The sequence below is a fragment of the Oratosquilla oratoria genome, chromosome 17 (assembly GCF_046742065.1).
Source record: "Oratosquilla oratoria isolate Oo_2021 chromosome 17, ASM4674206v1, whole genome shotgun sequence".
Lineage (NCBI taxonomy): Eukaryota > Metazoa > Arthropoda > Malacostraca > Stomatopoda > Squillidae > Oratosquilla > Oratosquilla oratoria.
The window spans coordinates 44,640,863-44,658,201 of record NC_134793.1 but is presented as its reverse complement, the minus strand read 5'-3'; the positions used below and the strand labels follow the sequence as shown (position 1 = coordinate 44,658,201).

The following is a 17,339-nucleotide window of genomic DNA, read 5'->3' as shown; positions in this document are numbered from 1 at the left end:
CGTTGTAACGGGACGGGTGTAACGGTATTGTTACGTCGTTTCCATCCAACGTCACTTGTAGACACAAAATGTAACGGGTTTGTCACATCATCACAATTAGGGGTCCACTGCACAAACACCTCTAAGTTTTTTTTTCTTTATTGGTGTATCCAGTATAAAGTTATTTCACACACTATTACACAGTCTTATCACTAAGGCACGTCACTAAGAACCGCCGCTCCAAGGGGTCCGCGAGCTGGTTTTGGTGCCCGGAAACCATGAGTTAGCACTTATGACGTGTCATGCTCGCATAATCTTTAGAGTTTTATGCGAGCAAGATCACGGTCATCTCCTAAGGTTAGTATCCTGGGATTACAGGGTGTGATTTACTTAATAACTAAATATGTATATATATGTCCAGGGGGGATCGTCAATATACTTAATTTGTGTTTTGTGTTTGTTTGGTTACTCGGATGTTCATGTGCGTTCGTATGTCTGTTTGGTGGTCGAGTTGTTGTTGCAAAGCCGATGGTGCTGACTCGACTCTTAGTCAGCTAGAAGGGCCGGACATTGAGTGAGTGAGTGAGGGAGTGAGTGAGCGGTGTGAGCGAGTGATATTACTCATCATGTATATGGTGGCGTATACAATGTTCATTCGTTTTACGTTTTTTCAATTTTACGTTTGAACTGTATATATACAGATGCTCCTCTACTTACGTTCATTCGTTTTACGTTTTTTCGATTTTACGTTTGAACTGACTATAAAAAAATGTAAAAAAAAATGTTGTGAATTTTTTAGTTTAGCGTGCTCTCCGTAGTTCAAACGATACTTACGCAAGATGCTGCGTCCATTGTTTACATTGCACAAACAACAGACTGAAAGTGCCTTGCCTCATCATCCTCCTCCCCTCCTCCTCCACCATCTCAATTTATGTTGCTTGAATTTAATTTATTTGAAATTAATGTTATTATTTTACAATGTTATGTGTATAATTAATGATTTAGGGGTGTTTTGTAAGATACGGTAATAGAATTTACGGATGTATAGTACAGTAACAACTTACGTTCATTTTCAACTTACGTTCGGCCGTTCGGAACGTAACTAAAATGTAAGTTGAGGAGCGTCTGTATATATTCTATATCCACTATCTTCTTAGTGATTTTCTCAATTTTCTGAATGGCTTATTTGTATCTTGAAGGGAGGTCAAGCACAAGGCTTCCAAGTTCCATGGTGTTATTATAATGAAAAACTTTACATGCTTTTCATTATAATAACATTATAATAATAGTTCTGGTCTTCAATCGAACATGTCTACAAGAAAACTTACTGCCCATTTAGACAGAAAGGCACTGTGGGAGGTTTTGCAGATATACGGGATAGGAGGAAAGCTTCTAGGAGCTGTCAAGAGTTTTTATGAGAGTAGTAGAGCTTGTGTCAGGATTAGAAATGGAGAGAGTGAGTGGTTTGAGGTAAAGATGGGACTTCATCAAGGATGCATTATATCGCCCTGGCTGTTCAACTTATACATGGATGGGGTAGTGTGAGAGGTAGGGTAGTGGGTCAGGGATTGGAGATGGTTAAAGAAAATGGAGAAAAGTGGGAGGTGAGCCAGCTGTTGTTTGCAGACGACACTGTGCTTGTAGCAGGATCGGAGGAGGGATTGAGGAAGTTGGTGACAGAGTTTGGGAGAGTGTGTGAAAAAAGAAAGCTGAAGATAAATGTGGGTAAAAGTAAGGTGATGAGATGTACAAGGGGTGAAAGTGGCAGTAGACTGGAAGTGAACATTAAGGGAGAGCGACTGGAGGAAGTGGATAGTTTTAGATACTTGGGTGCAAATGTGGCAGGAAAAGGTGGAGTGAAGGTGGAGGTAGAATGTAGACTGAGAGAAGCGAGTAAATGTCTTGGTGGATTGAAGAGTGTAATGAGGAATAGATGTTTGGGAATGGATGCTAAGAGGAGACTGTATGAAGGAGTGATTGTGCCAACAGCACTGTATGGAGCAGAAACATGGAACATAAGAGAGGAAGAGAGAAGGAGTTTGAATGTGTTTGAGATGAGGTGTCTGAGAAGTATGATGGGGGTTACTAGGCAGGATAGAGTGAGAAATGAGGAGGTGAGGAGGAGAACACGGGTGGAAAGGGGGTTGGGAGATAGGGTTGATGAAAGTATTAGGATGGTTTGGACACATGGAAAGAATAAGTGAAGAAATACTAGTAAAAGAGGTATGGAAGGCAGATGTGGAGGGAGTGAACATGAGGGGACGTCCTAGGATGAGGTGGATGGATGGGGTGAAGGGGGCTTTGGGGAAGAGGGGAATGTCTGTTGAGGAAGGACAGGAGAGGACAGAAGACAGGGGTGAATGGAGAATGGTTGTATATGGATGATGTTGTGATGCATGAGGTGGAATGGACGGGGGGATGGGGGGTGAGGTAGTATGTGTGAGCAAATTTGACGCAGCCCAAAGGGATTTCTCCCCGTCTTCTACTTTATGCATGGGTTTTTTTTTGTTTTTTTTTCCGCCGATTTAATGAAGCGGCCCTGCTGTGGATGTGCTGGGTCTTGTGACACTGCTTCTGACCCAGGGCAGTGGACAAGGTGCAGGGATGACCCGTCATCCAGGAGGTGCTAAGATGAGAGGGAGGGTGGAGGGGTGTGGAGTGTATTCAGGGATGGAATGGGTGGGAATGAATTTATGCCTTTTCCTTTTTGGCTACCTCCCTTGTAAGGGGGAAAAAGCCTTGGTACATGTATGTATGTATGTATGTATAAACAAACATTCATGCACACATGACTTACTAAACTGGGACAAGAGAAACACAAGAGGACATGGAAAGAAAATCAAAAAACATAGCTACAGAAGAGAACTGATGAAAAACAGTTTTCCACATATAGTAGTGGACACTTGGAACAAACTGGATAATGAAATAGTATGCACAAAAACCATTCATGAGTTTAAAAGCAAACTAGACACTGCGAGATACAAAGGCGGGACACCATGAGCATAGCTCCCCTTCCCTCAAAATACAACTAGATAAATACACAATATTTGGATAAGGAAATGATTAAAAAAATATACAGGTAAACGTCGACTTACGATGGCCGCGACTTACGATTGTTCGACTTTACGATGACGACGACATGATAATTTAACCCCTTCCATACGGTGCCGCACACGTATGCGTCATGAGGAGCAAGTGGATTCGCGACGATGCCATATCGGCGTCTTGATTATATTTATTGTAGTCGCCCCTGTGTTTTTACATTCTCTCAAATGATTCATTCTCTGTGGTTTTCAAAATTCGCGGGTGAAAGAGAGAACGATCAATATAAGCGGTGACTATATTTTATGATGCGAGTATTATTACGTCACGTCGTACGGCTGGCATTGGCTGCTGCCCGCGAGATTTAAGTTCCGTACTGAAAATACATATTATAGTGTTTGAATATGGTAAAAAGGATAAAAATAATTAAATAAACTACTGTACATGTTTAATAGGCTATATTCAGTATCTCTGGTGGTTAATATACAGGTAGGCTAGGTACAGTGACCACGGAACAGAGTGGGGATCGACTTACGATGAGATCGTCTTACGATGGCTCTATCGAAACCTAATGCCATCGTAAGTCGACGTTTACCTGTATTAGTTATACTAATACGACCAAACTGGAGTATGCTCCTACACTATGGACACCCAGTACTAAAAAGAATATAAAGGAATTAGAAAGAATACAAAAAGCAACGACAAAGATGGCACCAACACTCTCCAAATTAACATACGAACAAAACTTGTCCAAGTTGGAAATACCAACTCTGGAACAAAGAAAAGAAAGAGGGGATCTACTGACTATTTATAGAATCATGAAAGGAATGGAAATCTTAGAGATGATTTATTAAAATGGGACAATGGAAAAACAAGAGGACATGAAAAGAAACTTAAAAAGGATAGTTATAGAAGACATCTGAAAAAGAATAGCTTCCCACACAGAGTGGTGGATATCTGGAATAAATTAGATAAGGAAACAGCATGTGCAAACACTATTCAAGATTTTAAGAAAAAACTCAGTGCTGAAAGATACAAAGACTGGTCACCACGAACATAGCTCCCTTCCCATATAATACAACTAGGTTAATACACATAATGGAATTTGGAAAAAGTAAAAAAAGGATATCAGGACAAATATAAAATTGGTGCAAAGGAAGTAAAGAAAGTGGGATCTGAAAAAGACCTGGGAGTAATCATCCCAAAGGACATGTCCCCTGATAAAGATAAACAAAATTGTCAGGTGGCTTTTCCTTACTTGGACAAAGAAATAGTGAAGAAAATACTAGTCATAATGATAAGGCCAAGATTGGAGTACACAGCGACACAATGGTCACCCAATACAAAAAAGAATATATGGAAAATTGAGAGAATCCAGAGAGAAGATACAAAGATGGCCCCAACACTTTCAAAACTGTCATATGAAGCAAGAATGTCAAAATTAGAATCACAGACTCTGGAACAAAGAAGAGAAAGAGGTCACTCATTGACTACAGAATCATGAGAGGTATGAAAGTCCTTGTTAGAGAAGACTTACTTAATTGGGATAAGAGAAATACAAGGGGACATGGAAGGAGGCTCAAAAAGGACAGTTATACAAGAAACCTGAAAAAGAACAGCTCTCCCCACAGAGTGGTGGATGTATAGAAAAAACTAAATGAAACAATAGTGTGTGCAAAAACCATACATGAATTTAAGAGCAATTTAGACACTGCAAGATACTATGACGGGACACCATGAGTGTAGCTCCCCTTCCCATAAGATACAACTAGGTAAAAACACACCAAAAGGCCTCTTCCTCCTAATGAAGTGGGTGGTTGATTCAAAACATATACACACATACAATATATATATATATATATATATATATATATATATATATATATATACATATATATATATATATATATATATATATATATATATATATACATATATATACCATCTGGGGTATTGGCTGCATGTTGTTGTGGGGTTAAAAACTGCTCAGTAGCATGCAGCTGATACACGAGGGTCTATATGGGGCAACTCAATGGACCAGAGCCACACATCTTTTTGTCTGTGATAGAGGAAATGTCTATTCATAGAGAAATGATGATACTTTATTATACTGCAACTGTCCCTCTATCATGCTTTCCCCCACTCTTGATACTGTCTTGTACCAGTTCTCTGAACATTAGTTTCCTTTTTCACCTAACCCTGTGGTGGTGAAAAAGAATACTGCCACCAAGTATTCCCACTTGAGTCATAAACAGTGACAAAAATGGGATGAGGATTGGATTAGGCATCCATCTCTCTGTAGCCCCAAAGGGGACATTCCTAAAAATAATCAAAGGAATAAGAGGGTCTGGGAGGAGTTTTCCAACAATAACCCTTCCATCCACTCTATGCACTCATTTAAATCTATAAAAAAGCCTCCCATTCCTCTACACTCTTCTCAATACCAGGTCCATATGCATTTGCAAAAACCTACATCTCCCTTACCAGTTTCACCTTCATCCACATTAAACTTGATGAATCCTCTTTCCACTCCACCACACGTTTACCTCTCTCCTCACTTATTAGTATAGCCACCCCTTCTCTCTCTTGATCTCTCTTCACTCTTGACACCCTCCCAACTACACTCACCCCTTTCTTTCAACTTAGTTTTACTCACTGCCAACAAATCCATCTTTCATCTCACAAGCATCCTGCCTCTCTTCCCTTTTACTCTCATCTATACTACATCCACGCTGAGCCCTTACATGCACAAGTGCCGCCCCAGAGCAAAGTTCTCAGTGAACCGCCCCACCTTCCCCACCACCACTTCCCATTTCCACCATTCCTTACTGGCTATTATAGCTATTGGCTTGCAAAATAATTAAACAGATTTTAAAAATGTTATTTAATGTCCCTATTGCAGAAAGGATAAGGGAAAAATTTCTGTTGATACTAACACAAAATTTGTATATTATGGTAAAATATTCAGGGCTCCTCTGACCTTTTTTTTTTTATTACAATTATTTTGTCAGTCTTGTGGGTGGCATGTCCAGACTAGAACTCCTGCCCCACTAAATGTGCAGCCCCAGGGCATAACCCCCCTGTCAGGGCCCTACATCCACACACATTAAAAGACCCAAACCTAAGGATTTTGGTTGGAAAACTCCTTCCATACCCTCTTATCACTTTTTTTAAGTCCCCTTTGGGACTACAGAGAGTAGGATGCCTAGTCTCATCCTGGTCCCTTTTTTGTTGTATTTTATGACTCAAGTGGGAACCCTTGGTGGCAGTATTTTTCTCCCCTCCCACAGGGTTTGGTGGAAAAGGAAATGAATATTCAGAGAAGTGGTATATGACAGTATTAATAGTGGAGGGACAGTCGCAGTATAATAAAGTAGCATCATTTCCCTATGAATAGAGATTTCCTGTATCACAGACAAAATGATGTGCGGCTCTGGTCTGTAGGGGCACCCCATATGGACCCTAAAGTATCAGCTGCATGCTACTGAACAGCTTTTAACCCCACAATAACATGCATCCAATACCCCAGACAGGGTAAAACAATACCAACATAGAATAGATCCAGCCACGAAAGTTGCCCCATGTTGGATAAATATCACTGAAATGTTGGCATTGCTTGGGACCTCCCACTTGCCAGGAAGGCATGCTTACCAATTACACCATGGCTGCCTCCTGCGATCATTCACACATCTCCCTAGCTAGGCCCTCTGAGGGCCAGTCCAGGAGTGTGCACTATGAGATCCTACTCACTGTGCCATGTTGATAGGAAGCATTACTGAAAAGCTGGCATCACCCAGGAATCAAACCTGGGACCTCCCACTTGCCAAGTAGGAGTGCTTATCAATTACATTACTGTTGCCTCTAGTGATCACTCACACACCCCATATTCAATCACACCACACAGAGGACACAAACAACTAGGTAAATACACTGCCCTACTCTAGCCTTACAAGACAACATAATACTTATTCCCTGAGTAACTTGTGGGCCAACCTGATGACTTGTTTGTTACTTATGAGCTGTGGATTTCCTGCAAGAGACCTGGAGCAACTACACATTTTGCCTGAAAGTTCTTTCTCATTATGAGCTGTGGAAAAAAGACAGTTTATTAGAAAACCTCCTTACCTGTGGATCCAAAAGAGGCAGTTTGTTAAGATTCTATTCCATTGTTGGCACACATGGCTTACTTTGTTAATGAGAAATCTGGACTCTAGGTAACTGAAAATCTCCTCCAACACAGTAACTGGCACCAGCACACCTCCAAGAACCAAGCCATTACCTGTTGGTTAACAAACATCAGAGCTACATTGTCTAGGCTTTACATGATATAATATTAATTCAGTCAGTTACAGCCTTATGGGAAACTAGGGCCAAGAGTTTTTTCTATTATCATTATCATCATCATTATCATTAATACTATCATCATTATTACTATTATTATCCTTATTATTATTATCATTTTTCATACTGGTATGGCCCACCTTCTCAGGGATCCTCTAGGCATGCTGAGGCATTTAGTTTAAGAGTAATGTATGCATGCAGTAGAAAGGACTTGGGCTGGGTTTATTCATGTGCATGTGTGAGTATTCACCTAATTGTAGTATACAGGAAAGGAGCAACATTCACTGGGTCCCATCTACTCTCTAATCCAATATTTCTCAACCTTTTTACCCTTGCATAACCTTTAAAATAAATTGCATGTCTCAAGGAACCCCTGCACACACACACACACAATATATATATATATATATATATATATATATATATATATATATATATGTATATATATATATATATATATATACATATATATATATATATCATATATTTCTAATTTAATTTTCATTGTAATAATAGGTTAGATAGGATGAAGTCTATATTACATTATTATGCCATGTGTGTTTAGTTATATTACATATATGAAATTCAATAAAAAATCAAAGGAACCCTGGTTGATAAATGCTGCTCTAATCTATCATACCTATATCTGTGCATGCATGCGTGTGTGTATTTACCTAGTTGTATTTTACAGGAAGGGAGCTATGCTCATATGACCCATCTTTGTATCTTTCAGAATCAAGTTTGTTCTTAAATTCTTGTACAGTTTTTGCACTCACTGTTTCCTCATCCAATTTATTCCAGATATCCACCACTTTGTGTGGGAAACTATTCTTTTTCAGATCTCTTCTATAACTATCCTTTTTAAGTTTCTTTTCATTTCCTCTAGTTTTTTTTTATCCCATTTTAGTAAATCATCTCTATCGAGGACTTCCATTCCTTTCATAGTTCTGTAGATGGTCAGTAGATCTCCTCTTTCTCTTCTTTGTTCCAGGGTTAGTAGTTCGAGTTTGGACAATCTTTGTTCATGTGTCAGTTTGGGGAGTGTTGGTGCCATCTTTGTTGTTGCTTTTTAAATTCTTTCTAATTTCTTTATATTCTTTTTAATACTAGGTGTCTATAGGGTTGCAGCATACTCCAATCTTGGTCTTATCAATGTAACTAATATTTTCTTTACCATTTCTTCATCCAAGTAGTCAAAGGCCACTTTCACTGATCTTAGTAAATTGAAGGTTTCTCCAACTATGTTGTTGATATGCTTGCCTGGTGCCATATCATTGCTGATAATTACTCCTAGGTCCCTTTCCAAGTTCACTTTTGACTCCATTCCCAGGCTTTATCCAGGTCTTTTTGTAGTGATTTACAATCTTCCTCTGTACTTACTCTCTTTAGTAATTTCGCATCATCTGCAAAGAAGTTCATATAACATTCCACACTTTCATCCATATCATTTATATATATGGCAAACATTATTGGAGCCAATAAAGAACCTTGAGGGACTCCATTTATCATTTCTTCCTAGGTCAAGTTCTTGTCTCCAAGTACCACCCTCATTTTTCTTCCATTCAAGAAACATCCATTCCAATAACTTTCCTTATATTCCACCTATTATTTAAATTTTTTGTGTGGTACTTTATCAAATGCTTTTTGTAGATCTAAGAAGGCACAATCTGTCCATCTGTCCCTCTCTTGCATTATTTCTATTAGCCTCGAGTAAAAGCAAATCAAGTTTGTGGCACATGATCTTTCACGTCTAAATCCAAAATTATTCATTATTCCCTTGATGCAGTTTCACTATTTCATTTTTATCTTTTAGTTTACCATTCACATACCTGTAGAATACACATTTCTTAGTTTAATGTATGTTTGCCACTTTTTTTTTCTTTTTTTTCATCTTTCCCAGGCTGTCTCTTCTATCTTTAGCCTCACTACATTTTTTGTTGTACCAGCACTTAATGTACACCCTTTCTTGCTTCTGCTTTGGTATGTACTTGTCTATTCCCTCATTATAAATTTCTTTTAATATATTCCATTTCTCTTCCATCTGTGTTTCTCCATTTAAGAAGTTTTCCCGATCTACATTTTGAAAGAATTTTCTAAGTTTCTCAAAATCTGTTTTGTTGTACATTAGTCTTCCTTTTCTATGTTTCTCATTTCTTCTCAAATCAATTTGTTCTTTTAGTTTGAACTCCATTAGTATGTGATCACTCTTCCCAATTGGTGTCTTGTATTCCATTTTATCCAGAACATCAGGTTCTGACATAAATATTAAATTTAGTTTTGATGGTTCTTCATTGTTTCTATATCTGGTATTTTCCTTTACCCATTGAGTCATTGTGTATTCAATGGTCATATCCAGTAGTATATTTCCCCAAAGGTCTTCTCCACTTTTCACTGTCATTTCTTCCCAACATATTTCTTTGGAGTGAAAGTCACCCATAATAACTATGTTTCCTCCTTCTTTCAGTAATATGATTCATGCATTCTTTGTGTCTTCCAACACTTTGGAATGATCCCTCTCTGTCCAAGACTGTGTTTTTGGGGGCACATATATTACTACAAATTTTCTACTTTTTACATCACCATTTTCAACTTTTATCACCATTTTCAACTTTTATTCAGAAAAGGAAGATCCTGCTTATCAAAGCTCCTAGCTCATCATGACTGAGTCCTACACAACCTAGCTGAGGGGAAGAACATAGATGTAGTGTTCCTTGATTTTGGAAAGGCCTTTGATAAAGTGGACCATGGAATACTGTTACACAAACTCAGGGACCTTGGCATCACAGGGAAACTGGGCGTGTGGATCCATGCATTTCTCACAGGACGCCTACAGACAGTCTCGGTAGGAAGGTCCCAATCACAAAAAGCACAGGTAATCAGCAGTGTACCCCAAGGCTCTGTATTGGGCCCACTCCTATTCCTGATCTACATAAATGAGGGAGTGAATGGCTCTAGCCTCTCCTCATTTGCCGACAACACCAGTCTGAGCCTACCAATCACCAGTACTGAAGATGTACCTAACCTCCAGAGAGACCTAGATACTGTATATGCCTGGGGGGCCTCAAGAAATAACATGGTCTTCATTGAAGAGAAGTTTGAAATACTGCGACATGGCCAACATCAAGAAATAAAAACTGAAACAAACCTACTCACAGAAGGGGGCCATGAAATTAGCACACTTCAGACTGCTAAATGCCTGGGGGTACATCTGGGAGAAGACTGCACATTTCACCACCACATAGCCGAAATTGTGAGAAGAGCAAGAGGGATGGCAGGCTGGGTACTCAGAACCTTCCATACCAGAGAACCCAAAATAATATTGAGCCTTTGGAACACCATGATACAGCCACTCTTAGACTACTATATCCAGCTGTGGTCCCCTCACAAAAAGAGGGGAAATTCAGCAATTAGAGACTGTCCAATGCTCTTACACCAGGCAAATCAGAGGAATGAGGGAATTAAGCTACTGGGGACATCTCAAAAAGTTGGGGCTCTGCTCTCAACAATGAAGAAGAGAAAGGTATCGTGCAATCTATGTATGGAAAATAATTGAGGGAAAGGTACCTAACCCACCACCCCATTCACTGCAGCCTTACAGCACTGAATGTGCAGGGAGGGAAATAACAAGAAAAACAATACCAACCAGAGCTCTGGAAAGGATCAAGACCCTGCTAGTGAATAGCCTGAGCTTTGAGGGTCCAAAGATCTTTAATGCCCTCCTGAGAGATATAAGAGATATCACCGGCTGTACAGCGGACAGACTGAAGGCTGGACTAGATAAATTCCTATCATTAGTACCATACGAACCACCTGTACCAGGCTACACTGCTGGATGCCGGTCAACAAACACCATACCAGACCAGGTGACCTTAAAGAAATTGGACACCAGGAATGGTAACAATGGCGGATCACCGTAGCTGTGAAGAGGTCTTCTAGACATATCCAAGTAAATACTCTTTCTTGCTTATGTTGTGGTACATATTTGTTCACTCCCTCTTAATTTTTTTTTAATATACAGACGCTCCTCAACTTACGTTTTAGTTACGTTCCGAACGGCCGAACGTAAGTTGAAAATGAACGTAAGTTTTTACTGTACTATACATCCGTAAATTCTATTACCGTATCTTATAAAACACCCCTAAATCATTAATTATACACATAACATTGTAAAACAATGACATTAATTTCAAATTAATTAAATTCAAGCAACATAAATTGAGATGGTGGAGGAGGAGGAGGAGGCAAGGCACGTTCAGTCTGTCGTTTGTGCCATGTAAACAATGGACGCAGCGTCATGCGTAAGTATCGTTTGAACTTCTGAGAGCGCGCTAAACTAAAAAATTCAAAAAAAAAATTTTACAATTTTTTTTTACAGTCAGTTCAAACGTAAAATCAAAAAAACGTAAAACGAATGAACGTAAGTAGAGGAGCGTCTGTATTCCATTTCTCTTCCATCCTTGTTTCTTCATTTATGATTTTTTCCGAGTTTGCATTACAAATGAATTTTTTAAGTTTCTCAAAATTCATGTGTGTGCATGTGTGTTTACCTAACTGTATTATATACATGACAGGAGCAATGCTTGTGGGATCCTCTCTCTTACTCTTCAGTTTAACATACCTAACTTCAGTTACATATATGGTCCCAAATTGGTCTAAATCCTTGTTTTCACAGGAAATCAACAAGTATTTTTGTTTAAATCTATTTGTCATCAAGCTATTTCATTCACCTCCATGACACCCTCCAAATAATATTAATAATTATTATAATGTATGATAATGATTCTAGGTAAAATGTCTGACTAATAATAGACGATACAAACCATCTGGAATATCCATTGGATTGGTATCTGAAGAATCTGTTGGAGTGGCCAGTAGCAGTAAATCACGAAAAAACGAAATCATTTATGCCTAAGCTTGAGGCTGATTCCAAGGTTGTGTCCTGAGTGATGTCATGGGTATGAAAGTTTTCCTTGATTTGATTACTTCCAGTGGTATGTATTTGAAAGTTGGGATGTAACATTTAGACAAGTCTACAATTAAGAGACGTATTTCTTTGGTGGTACCTCGAACAACTGTGTGTACAACTATTTATGCAGCACGCTATTCCAACCCCTGGGAAAGATTGCGTGACATTAACATCGTTTGTTTATTTACTATTGCCAGTGTTCGTTTCGAACAATATATACACACATACATACATATATGTATATATACATACATACATATATATATATATATATATATATATATATATATACATATATATATATTTATATATATGTAGGTATGTATATATGCATGTATATGTGTATATACATATATATATATATATATATATATATATATATATATATTTGTATATATATATATATACATATATATATATATATATATATATATATATATATATTATCGGAAAATTTCGAAACACGACTCAGAGTAACAGAATTTATTACCTATATGTACATGCGCCAAATCTCGCATCAAAAAACCCAGATGTATATACCGCCATTAAGAAGTATAAAGAAATAGACAAAATATCAGAAAAGGAATTTTCGATATTTAATCACAATAATACCCAAATTGACCCCGAATTAAATTTTTACTCAAAATTAACAAAAGACAGCGATTACTATAGTGATACACAATTTGACACGGTATTTCGTGATATTGATGGTTTCACACTAATTCACATCAATGCAAGGAGCCTAAACGCCAATTATCAGAAAATTGACTATTATCTCAAGTTACTCAATAAAAGCTTTGACGTTATAGTGATAAGCGAAACATGGATTGACCCAGGATGTCTAGTAAACTTCTTACAAGACTATACTCCTTACAGTGCTAATAGACAGATCCAAAAAGGCGGCGGAGTCTCTATCTTCATAAAAAAATCAATTTCATGCAAACTAATAAATCAATCCACTAATTCGTATGAAAACCTATTTGATTGCGTAGCTGTTGAGATTTTCAGTAAAACTAAAAAGAATACCGTCATAACAAGTATTTACAGAAAGCCAGGCACAAACATCAATGAGTTCACAAATATGCTTGAAGAAATCATAACTCCATTTAGAAATAAAAATCTATATCTCTGTGGTGACTTCAACATAGATTTACTTAAGTATGAGACTCATGAACAAACAAGACACTTTACAGATATGATTTTCTCTTTAGGTATATATCCTTTGATAAATAAACCAACCCGAATAACAAATACAAGTGAAACATTGATAGATAACATTTTCACCAATATTGTAAACTCTGAGATTCATAGTGGTATCTTAATAAGTGATATAAGTGACCATCTACCGGTATTCACTATCAGTACAAAAGAAATGCACTGCATAACAAAACCCAGAATTGTACTTAAACGTAAAATTGACGAAAAAGATATTGCAAAATTAAATCAATGCTTAAAAGAAGAAAATTGGGATCAGGTTTACGAGTCAGAAAATGCCAATCTATCATATAACGAATTTGTAAGCATTATCATGAGTAATGTAAACAAATGCTGCCCAGAGAGAGAAGTAGAAATAAAACCACGTAACGTAAACTCAAAACCATGGTTTACAAACGGTCTTAAGAACGCGTGTCGAAAGAAAAACCAACTTTACAAGAAATCAATTCAAAGCAAGTCCTTGACAGACGAAAACAAATACAAAGTGTACAAAAACAAACTTACAACAATTTTACGCAACTGTGAAAAAAAATACTATGACACACTGCTTGAAGGTTATAAAGGTAATATAAAAAAGACATGGGAAGTAATAAACAACTTAACTAGGCACAAAATTAATAACACCAATGAATTCATAGACATTATTAAAAAAGGAAAAACTAAAAAAGAAGTGGCAAACGAATTTAATGAATTTTTCTCCCATGTAGGACTTAACCTCGCGAAACAAATAAAGACAACACATCAAACTTACGAGACATTTTTGAAACACCGAATAAATAACACTATGTTTTTAAAACCCGTCACGGAAAACGAACTTATGAACACAGTAAAATCAATGCAAAACAAGAAATCACTCGATTGCACAGGAATCAATATGAACCTCATAAAACAAATTATGCCTATCATCAAAGATCATTTTCTGACAATATGCAATAAATCATTTGAACAAGGGATATTTCCAGATGCAATGAAAATAGCAAAAGTAATACCGATATTCAAATCAGCCGACAAATCAAGTTATAATAACTATAGACCAATTTCACTATTACCACAGTTTTCCAAAATTCTTGAAAAGTTATTCACAATTCGCCTTGACTCATTTCTAAAAAAAAATGACGTCATTTACCATAGTCAATATGGATTTCAACGAAATCTTTCAACGTCTACAGCAGTAATGGAATTAATTGAAGAGATAACTAACAATATAGAACAAAAGAAAAAGACAGCCGGCATATTTATTGATCTTAAAAAGGCATTTGACACAGTAAATCATGAAATCCTAATTCGAAAGGCCGAATACTATGGGCTAAGAGGTAAAGTTAATGACTGGTTAAAAAGTTATCTAAAAAACAGGAAACAATATGTGGCCATTGAGGAAGAAAGATCACACATTCTACCAGTTACATGCGGAGTACCTCAAGGTTCAGTTCTAGGACCCAAACTATTCTTACTATACATTAATGACATTACAAATGTATCCAACCTTATGAAATTTATACTGTTCGCCGACGATACCACCATTCTATGCTCCGATACAAATTCCGACAAACTGATCAAGACAATTAATGAAGGATTATGTCAACTATCCAACTGGTTTTCAGCCAATAAGATATCCTTAAACGTATCAAAAACTAACTACCTGCTTTTCTACAAAAATAATGAAAGTACTAAGCCGATCAAAATAAACAACGAAATTATTGAAAAAGCGTCCGTCAGTAAATTCCTAGGCGTGTATTTAGACGATCAACTTAATTGGAAACATCATATAAATCACGTGATAAATAAGATATCCAAAACTTTAGGAATTATGCATAAAATGAGAAATATTCTCAATGAAAATACCCTACGTACCATTTATTGTAGTCTACTACTACCATACTTAAACTATTGTTCAGAAATTTGGGGTAATACTTATCAAACTAATCTTCAACGCATAATTACCTCTCAAAAAAGGGCACTGCGTATAATCTGCAATGTAGGTCGTTTGGAACATACAAATAATTTATTTAAAAAACTAAATCTACTCAAATTCAATGACTTAATAAAGTACAAAACTGCTATTGTTATGCACCAAATCTACAATAAACACATGAATCAAAACATATTGAAAATTTACTCAACTTACGAAACTCGCTATGCGACTAGGCAAACAAACGACTTCTTTAAAACTCAATACAGAACAACCAAAAAAAGCCAATGCTTATCTATTATAGGTGTTAACACATGGAATAAACTGGAAAAGGATTTACCTAAGACAAAATGTTTATCATCATTCAAACGATACTTAAAAAAGTCTTTAATCTATAAGTATTAGTATATTGAACACTTCAGGTCCATTTCATGGTTGTATTCATGGAGAAACTGCCCAAGTCTGCCGCTCTTTTTTTTTTTTTTCTATTCCAGCAGGTCACGGTGACCCAGATCTGCGCATTAAGCAATTATCGTCCCGTCAACAATCGACCTGACCTCTCACCTCTCACCTGACCCCCACAAGTTGCGATGCTCGCTCGTGCCCCCGATTTCTACGTGAGGTCGGAGTTAGCGGACGTCGTGACGCATGCCATTGTGTGTGTGTATATATGTGTATGCATGTATGTGTGTATGTCGTGGACGGCTCGTCCGCGGGACTGGGAGGTGGGACGGCTCGTCCACGGGAATATGGACATCTCGTCCAATGACTTTTTTTTAAAGAATAATAAACATAATTTGCAGAACAATTAAACTTTATTTACATATTTATATATACAGAATACAGGTGTGATTATTTCTTTTTTATCATAGTTGGAGCTATTCTAGGGTGTTAAAATAAGCATGTCCATAACATTTATAAACACATCTATTACTTACCAGAATATATCATCTAAAGCAAATTTTAATGAAATAACATGAAATATCATTAAAAAAAAGGTAATAAAATAATTGTCTAAAAGTTTTTTGAAATCTTGTCCGTGGACGAGTTGACCACCCATGGTGGTGTCTGTGGACGGGTTGTCCTGCTTTGCAGTTTTGTGGACGGGGTGTCCGTGGACGAGTTGTCCTACGATCGTGTATATATGTGTGTAGATGTGTATGTACCATACTACCATGTAACAAAAATAAATAAATGAAAATAATTTTTTCCTTAAGGGAGAGCAACTCCCCATAAGCTTTGCTTCTCGCTCTCCCTTTTCAACTACCAATTTTATAAAAAAAAAATGTATATATGTATGTCTAATTGTATTTAATATTGTTGAATAAACCTATAATAAAAAAAAATATGTGTAGTCATTGTTACATTGTACCAACATCCTGTGTTAACTAGTGTTACAGGGTGCTTCAGACAGTTCCCTGTCGTATCTTTCCTTGCCTACATTGAGGTCTTTCCGAGATGAATAAAACTGCTGGCTTTAACCATAACAAAATATCTAAATGGCTTAGTGGGTTCACGTTAATTCATGTTGTTGTCGGCTGATGAAGTGGGTAAAGTTTATTACTTACTTAGTTTACTTAGTGAAGTTCTGAGGTCGATCCTCACAGCCGTAGTGGACTACCGCTGCTGCCAGTCCTGTTGTCCTTCCTTGCGAGGGTCAGTTGGTCTGGTAGTGTGTTTTGAGAGAATCTACTTATGGCAGTGTAGCCTGGCACTGGAGGCTCGTCTGGCACCTTCCGCAGGAACCTGTCCAGTGCATGTTTGAAGCTGTCCACCGAGCATTTAGTTTTCTCTCTCACCTCCTTTGGGAGGGCGTTGAAGATTTTTGGACCCTCATGGCCTAGGCTGGTTGCCAGTAGGGTCTTAATCCTCTCCGGGGCTCTTGAT

At 37.4% G+C, this 17,339-nt stretch overlaps 1 protein-coding gene across 1 annotated transcript in view; it reads right to left on the bottom strand.

Moving 5' to 3' along the window:
* The window catches only part of LOC143034643 (F-box only protein 6-like), a 33,018-nt gene extending 20,502 nt beyond the window's left edge, over window positions 1-12,516 (bottom strand). Inside the window, exons 1-2 of the mRNA XM_076201000.1 lie at window positions 12,183-12,516; window positions 7,147-7,300 (exon numbers count right to left, since the gene is read on the bottom strand). Of these exons, the coding sequence (XP_076057115.1) occupies window positions 7,147-7,300; window positions 12,183-12,264 (236 nt within the window). The 5' untranslated portion in view covers window positions 12,265-12,516. The remainder of the gene's footprint in view (window positions 1-7,146; window positions 7,301-12,182) is intronic.
* Between the last annotated feature and the right edge of the window lie 4,823 nt (window positions 12,517-17,339).